This window comes from Entelurus aequoreus, linkage group LG03 (assembly GCF_033978785.1).
Source record: "Entelurus aequoreus isolate RoL-2023_Sb linkage group LG03, RoL_Eaeq_v1.1, whole genome shotgun sequence".
Taxonomy (NCBI): domain Eukaryota; kingdom Metazoa; phylum Chordata; class Actinopteri; order Syngnathiformes; family Syngnathidae; genus Entelurus; species Entelurus aequoreus.
This window is the reverse complement of record NC_084733.1, coordinates 78817665-78825703: the sequence shown is the minus strand read 5'-3', so window position 1 is coordinate 78825703 and position 8039 is coordinate 78817665. Positions and strand designations below refer to the sequence as shown.

At 33.6% G+C, this 8039-nt stretch overlaps 1 protein-coding gene across 3 annotated transcripts in view; it reads left to right on the top strand.

Moving 5' to 3' along the window:
- The window catches only part of LOC133646912 (rhombotin-1-like), a 35366-nt gene extending 27603 nt beyond the window's left edge, over positions 1–7763 (top strand). For 2 of the 3 annotated variants that reach the window (XM_062042835.1, XM_062042833.1), the window contains 3 exons: positions 4009–4134; positions 4210–4319; positions 6837–7763. In XM_062042835.1, the coding sequence (XP_061898819.1) occupies positions 4009–4134; positions 4210–4287 (204 nt within the window). In that variant the 3' untranslated portion in view covers positions 4288–4319; positions 6837–7763. The remainder of the gene's footprint in view (positions 1–4008; positions 4135–4209; positions 4320–6836) is intronic. The other variant, XM_062042834.1, reaches the window with a different exon arrangement.
- Positions 7764–8039: the final 276 nt, after the last annotated feature.

The window sequence follows — 8039 nt, the reverse complement described above, 5'->3', positions numbered from 1 at the left end:
AATAAGCGGTAGAAAATGGATGGATGGGATAGTTAGCCAGTTAGCTTCAAGTCTGGCTAGCTACTAAAGGTTAGTTTTTGCGAATCATTTGGGAATACAAAAGCTATAAAAGAGCGGCAAAACAACACAATATAGTCGAGTTTGTTTTGGACTAAGCTAGGTTAGCTTTAATTAGCAGTCATCCGCAGCTAAAATACTAAAGTATGTTACTTTAAATTTAATCAGGTTCTTTATAAGCAATGTTATCATTTTTTAACATCCTTGAGGAAAACCTAAATGTGGATCAAATATTTTAATGCTAAATATTAGCTAGCTGTTAGCTAAACAAGCTAGCAATGATGACTACGAATAAATTAAACTGTGTGTTGTCTTCCTGGTCAGTAGTTAGCTTAGCATAATTAGTGTTATTTTAAGCATGTGAAGCACTTTGTGAGTGAAAAGTGCTATGTGTAAACAAAAAATACGTACTTAATAAGCTACACACTAGTTAGCCAGTTAGCTTCAAATCAGGCTAGCTACTAAAGGTTATTTTTTGTAAATGTTTAGGGAATACAAAAGCTATAAAAGAGACAATATAGTCGAGTTTGTTTTGGACTAAGCTAGGTCCGTTTTAATTAGCAGTCATCCTCAGCTAAAATGCTAAAGTACGTTACATTAAATGTAATTAGGTTCTTTATAAGCAATGTTATCATTTTTCAACATCCTTGAGGAAAACCTGGATGTGGATCAAACCTTTTAATCACCGCAGTACACAAACTTTTATCTGTTGCGGTATCGCGGCCGACTATTCCAGTAAAAGTAGTCTCTGCCAATTCCACTTCCTGCCAGAGAGCTCTTCAAACCCAAGACTTTGACGTCTGAGGAAGAAAACCGGTGTTTTCTAAAGACACGGCGGTAAGTAAGAAGGTATCCGCAGTAGTCAGCTGCAGAACTCCTGGTCGGCGAGCCTGGTGTACGACCCACATGGATTTGCTGGCGGCTAAGTCTCTCATTAGCGCACCAAAGCCCTCCTGACAGGTCCATGGGCTCCATGGCCTCCTGTTTTCCCTCTTTGAAGAGCGGGATTAGAAGCATGTGATTCCTTTTAATTGGGCCATTAGCGGAGAATTAGCATCGCGCTCGTTAAGGAGAGAAGGAAAGAACCCACCAGGTGCTCGCTCGTTAGATCCGAACACGGTGGTCATTAGGGCCGGCTTTTGTTGGCCGCCCGCTCGATGACGTCCTCCATCAGGAGACCAAAGCTGCACGAGGTTTTTAATGGAACATTAAAAAAAACATGATAAAGAAAAACATAAAAAAAGACTAAAAACTGCTTGCGGGTCATTCTACAGTGATTACAATCTGGTGAAATGACTACTTGATTACAATTTGTAATCATTTTCATCTTCTGCAACTTTTTCTCACAATGTTATTGCTTTTTTCCTGTCAAATTTAAATGTTTTAATTATAAAATTAATTTTATCATGACAGGTTTGGACTTGGTTTGCTTATGTTACTGTACTTTGTTTACCTGCACTTCGCCTGCCATCTCTGCATCCCGGGGTTTAGGAACAACACTATCTTAACATATTCTAAGCTCTGCTACACTGAAACTGAAATGTTCCTAATACAACTTTAATATTGTAAAATTTCAGATTTTTTTGTAACATTTTGACTTTTTTCCTTCTAAATGACAATAACACAATAAGTCGTTTTCAAAAGAGTACAACATTTTTTTCTTGTAAAATCGTGACATTTTTTATGAATAATTTTTATCTTTGACAATTGCAACTTTAAAAATTTTCTCGTAAAGTTGTGACTTTTACAGCTTTACTCTTATAGAATTAAAATAATGTAATGAAAAACTATCGTGAAATTGCAGCATTTTCTCATGGAAACAGTTTTTTCTCAAATAATTATTACTTTTTTTCCCTGTAAAATTGTGACATTTTTCTTAGTAAAACATTTTTTTTTTCATAGAAATAGGCCTACAACTTTTTTTTCTTGTAAAGCTGCAACTTTTTTTGGCTTAAAGTAATTTATCGGAGAAAAAAAATCGGAAAATTGCAGCATTTTCTAATAAAAAATTTTTTTTTCTGTAAAATACTTTATTCTCGTAAAAATGAATTTTTTGTAGAGGTTTTCTCATTTAAAAACTGACAAAACGACAAGTTTCGTCACGGTGATTATCGATCATTTCTCATAAAATTCAGATTTTTTTCTGTAATATTGTAAAATGACTTGTTTCTCACAAACTTCTCATGTAATTATTACTTATATCAAAGATTTTTCTCCAAAAATCGCAGTATTTTCTCTCGTAAAAATCCGAACCCCTGAACCCTCATTAAAAAATATTTTTTATCATCTTCAACATTGCAAGTTTTTCTTGTATTTTTGTGACTTTCATATTGTAAAATTGCAATAATGTCTTGTAAAAGTTCAAATGTTTTTCGTAATATTCCCATTTTTTTTCTTGCAGAATTGCTGCAGTTTGTCATAAAATATTCGTATTTGTTCTTGTAGTAGTACAACTTTTTGTCTTGTAAAAATTAGATTTTTTTAATTTTTTTTTTTTTACAATATAACAATATAAACAATTATTTTTTTCTCAAATAAATACAACTTTTTTTCCCTGTGACTTTTTTCTCGTATAAGTAGGCCTACAACTTTTTTTTCTTGTAAAGTTGCAACTTTTTTGGCTTTTATTTTACGGAATTAAAGTAGTTTTTGACATTTTATTTTTTTAATTGGAGCATTTTCTAGTAAAATGTTTTTTTGTCTCTAAAAATAAAATTTTCTCGTAAAAATTGCATTTTTTGTTGATTTTTTTTTTGTCATTTAAAAACTACAAGTTTGAAAACATTACATGTTTCATCTCGGTAATTATCAGTAATTTCTTATAAAATTCAGATTTTTTTCTGTAAAATTATTGTAAATTGACTTGTTTCTCACCAAACTTGTCATGTACTTATTACTTAAAACAAAAAGAAAATCCCAGACTTCTCTCGTAAAAATCTGAACCCCAGATTTTTTTTGTATTATGACTTTTTTCTAAAAAAAAAAAAAATCTATTTATTATCTTCAACATTGCAAGTTTTTCTCATATTTTCGCGACTTTCATATTTTAAAATTGCAATAATGTCTTGTAAAAGTTCAATTTTTTTCCCTAATAATCCGACTTTTTGTTTGCTAAATTGCTGCAGTTTGTCATTAAAAATTCTTACTTGTTCTCGTAGGAGTACAACTTTTTGTCTTGTAAAAATGAGATTTTTGTTCACAACATAACAAAATCAACAATTATTTTTTTCTCAAATAAGTACAACTTTTTATTCCCTGTGACTTTTTTCCGGTAGAAGTAGGCCTACAACTTTTTTTTTTATTGTAAAGTTGCAACTCTGACTTTTTTTCTGATAAAATTGCAGCATTTTCTCGTTGTTCTTGTAGGAGAAAAACTTTTTGTCTCAGGGAATACAACAATTTTATAAAAGTTAAATTAAACATTTCTTTGGTAAATACATTTTTTCCCCCCGTAATACCCGACTTTTTTCTCCGCAAAAACGACACAATTTTGCATGAAATCTCTTTTTCTTCCTTCAAAATTGTTTAGCTTTTTCCTTCTTTCCAAAAGTATTTTCTGTAAAAACTGCGAGGTGTTCCATACAAAATATCACGGAAATGTTCAATAATTTGTCATAAAATTCTGATTTTTTTTTGTCATATCGTAAAAATGTGTTCACCACCAACTTTTTATTGTAAAAGTTTATTTCTCCAAAAATGTCCGTCTTTTCTCCGATTTCTTTGAATACATTCCCTTGAATACTTGAGAAGTCTTTTCTCCTAAAACTTTTTTTGATCAAAATTCAAAAATTGCCACTTCAATCTTGTAAAATTGCAACTTATTTTAATTGGTAGTAAAGGTGTTGTGGGTCGAAGTGTAGTTTCAAAAGTTGTAGCCCATTGAACAATGGCGGCGCTCCGCTCTCATGATTCGTCGTCGTTTCCGTTTTGAATTGATGTTGTCGTCTGCAGGCTGTTTGGAGTGACAGGAAACTGCGCCGCCTGCAGGAAGTTAATCCCGGCCTTCGAGATGGTGATGAGGGCGCGGGACAACGTCTACCATTTAGACTGCTTCGCCTGCCAGCTGTGTCGCCAGAGGTAAGATCAGCGCAGCAATTAGCCGAGGGAGTGAGATCCCTGGGATCCGAACATTGTTCCATATCTGTGCCGCAGATTTTGTGTGGGAGATCGCTTCTTCCTGAAGAACAACATGATCCTGTGCCAGCTGGACTACGAAGGCGGCCATCTTAACGGCAGCGCGCACTGAGAGCTGACGTTAAAAAGTAGGAGTGGAACTGCAAAGGAAGTCTTTTATTTTGAAGAATCATAAAAGCTGAGCACTTTTATGATTTGCACAGGGGACGAGCTAACAAACTTCTAAGATGGCGCCAAGTAACGCAATACAAGAATATTAGGTTAAAAAGTACAACATTTGCAAAATTTCTTGCATAAAACGTTAGCATGCTAACAGGGGAAGAGCTAACATACCACTAAGATGGCGCTAAGTAACGGAATCCATGATTATCACGTTAAAAATGACAAAATTAGCTAAATTGCCTGCATAAAACGTTAGCATGCTAACAGGGGAAGAGCTAACATACCTCTAAGATGGCGCCAAGTCACGGAATTCATGATTCTTACGTTAAAAAGTACAAAATTAGCTAAATTGCTTGCATAAAACCTTAGCATGTTAACAGGGGAAGAGCTAACATACCTCTAAGATGGCGCCAAGTCACGGAATTCATGATTCTTACGTTAAAAAGTACAAAATTAGCTAAATTGCTTGCATAAAACCTTAGCATGTTAACAGGGGAAGAGCTAACATACCTCTAAGATGGCGCCAAGTAACGGAATTCATGATTATTAGGTTAAAAAGTACAAAATTTGCTAAATTGCTTGCATAAAACATTAGCATTTCATTTCATTAATGTTTATATCGAATATGTAGACAAAACAAAAACAACAAATTTTGAAAAAAACAACAAAAAAGCCATTCAAGAATGAATAACAAAAATAATAATAATAATAATAATAATAGTAATAATAAAAAGCAAAAGAAACAAGAAATGCTAACAGGGGAAGAGCTAACATACCTCTAAGATGGCGCCAAGTCACGGAATTCATGATTCTTACGTTAAAAAGTACAAAATTAGCTAAATTGCTTGCATAAAACATTAGCATGCTAACAGGGGAAGAGCTAACATACCTCTAAGATGACGCCAAGTCCCGGAATTCATGATTATTAGGTTTAAAAGTACAAAATTAGCTAAATTTCTTGCATAAAACCTTAGCATGCTAACAGGGGAAGCTAACATACCTCTAAGATGGCGCCAAGTAACGGAATTCATGATTATTAGGTTAAAAAGTTCAAAATTTGCTAAATTGCTTGTATAAAACATTAGCATGCTAACAGGGGAAGAGCTAACATACCTCTAAGATGGCGCCAAGTCACGGAATTCATGATTATTAGGTTAAAAAGTACAAAATTAGCTAAATTGCTTGCATAAAACATTAGCGTGCTAACAGGGGAAGAGCTAACATACCTCTAAGATGGCGCCAAGTCACGGAATTCATGATTATTACGATAAAAAGTACAAAATTAGCTAAATTGCTTGCATAAAACATTAGCATGCTAACAGGGGAAGAGCTAACATACCTCTAAGATGGCGTTAAGTAACGGAATCCATGATTATTGCGTTAAAAATGACAAAATTAGCTAAATTGCCTGCATAAAACGTTAGCATGCTAACAGGGGAAGAGCTAGCATACCTCTAAGATGACGCCAAGTCCCGGAATTCATGATTATTAGGTTTAAAAGTACAAAATTAGCTAAATTTCTTGCATAAAACCTTAGCATGCTAACAGGAGAAGAGCTAACATACCTCTAAGATGGCGCCAAGTAACGGAAATCATGAATATTAGGTTAAAAAGTACAAAATTTGCTAAATTGCTTGTATAAAACATTAGCATTCTAACAGGGGAAGAGCTAACATACCTCTAAGATGGCGCCAAATCACGGAATTCATGATTATTATGTTTAAAAGTACAAAATTAGCTAAATTTCTTGCATAAAACATTAGCATGCTAACAGGGGAAGAGCTAACATACCTCTAAGATGACGCCAAGTCACGGAATTCATGATTATTAGGTTTAAAAGTACAAAATTAGCTAAATTTCTTGCATAAAACCTTAGCATGCTAACAGGAGAAGAGCTAACATACCTCTAAGATGGCGCCAAGTAACGGAAATCATGAATATTAGGTTAAAAAGTACAAAATTTGCTAAATTGCTTGTATAAAACATTAGCATTCTAACAGGGGAAGAGCTAACATACCTCTAAGATGGCGCCAAATCACGGAATTCATGATTATTATGTTTAAAAGTACAAAATTAGCTAAATTTCTTGCATAAAACATTAGCATGCTAACAGGGGAAGAGCTAACATACCTCTAAGATGACGCCAAGTCCCGGAATTCATGATTATTAGGTTTAAAAGTATAAAATTAGCTACATTTCTTGCATAAAACCTTAGCATGCTAACAGGGGAAGAGCTAACGTACCTCTAAGATGGCGCCAAGTCACGGAATTCATGATTATTAGGTTAAAAAAGTAAAAAATTAGCTAAATTGCTTGCATAAAATGTTAGCATGCTAACAGGGGAAGAGCTAACATACCTCTAAGATGGCGCCAAGTAACTAAGTCCATGTTTTTGTTGCAGTCAGAACCGGTGAAAAGTGGGGCGTACAAAAACCGAGGCAATTTAAGAAGGATTATGTTCAAATGTCTTCTTGTCCTCACAGATGACGAGGTGGACCAGAAGGAGAACCGCTTGGACTTTGTCTCGTTACGACTTTGAAGCTTCTTTGTTTTAAGCTTCTGTGAACGCTGACAAGTCAAGACCCGACAGACCAGAAAGTTCCGGAAAAGACCGAACGATTGGAGGACGGATCTTTTTGAAAAATTCTTCTCAAACTATATTCCATGTTGAACAAAAGCGAGGCCGAGGACAATCCAGTCTTTCTTTTCATAGCTTGCGCCAAAGAAAAGCTCTCATGTTGGTTACATGATTATTATTATTACTTTCTAAAGATGTGTATACATATGCAGAGTTTGACGATTAAATTGTCTTATTTAGTAGAAATCTTTTACGTGACATTAAAAAAAAAAACATAAAATATTTTATTTGTGGCGGAAAAGTGATGACATCAAAGAACAGAAGTCATGTTTTTAGCTACAAAAACCAAGATATAGGATTTTTACACCTTAGACTAATCCTATTTTGAGCGGCACCATAAATATTAAAACATGTAATAAATATATGATAGACTGTACAAGTGTCTTATATAAATAAAGGTATCTAAAGTTGTGTTTTGGCGTCACTTGGTGGCCACAGTTTGTAATTGCAGCTACTGAGATAATAAGAATGTTTATACATTAAAAGGCTGGGGTAATCCTTTTTTAACCGGCACCATAAAATATTGAAACAAATAATGAACATCTAAAATGTGGGAAAGATTGTTCCTTCAGTGTCTTATGGTAAATAAAAGTTGTCTTTGAGGAGGATAGAGGTATCTAAAGATGTGATTTGGCGTCACTTGGTGGCCACAGCTTGTAATTACAGCCACTGAGATAATAGGATTTTTACACATAAAAGGTTGGACTAATCCTATTTTGAGCGGCACCATGTATGGAAGTAGAATTGTCTCACATCAACTTATATATATCAATATGATATTAATACATATGCACGTATTAATGAATATACTAATAAAAAAATTGTATAAATAAACGCCTATTTGTAAATATATTTTTGAGATTTGAATATAAATAGGCTTGATTTTGTAGCGATCCACATATGCAAATTCATACAAATACAAAAACAAGCATATTTATATTAGAATCTCAAGAATGTATTTACAAATACACGTTTATTTATACAAATTCTTGGATTTATTTGTATATCACATTTGTATATTTATTAATATATGCATATGTAATCATAT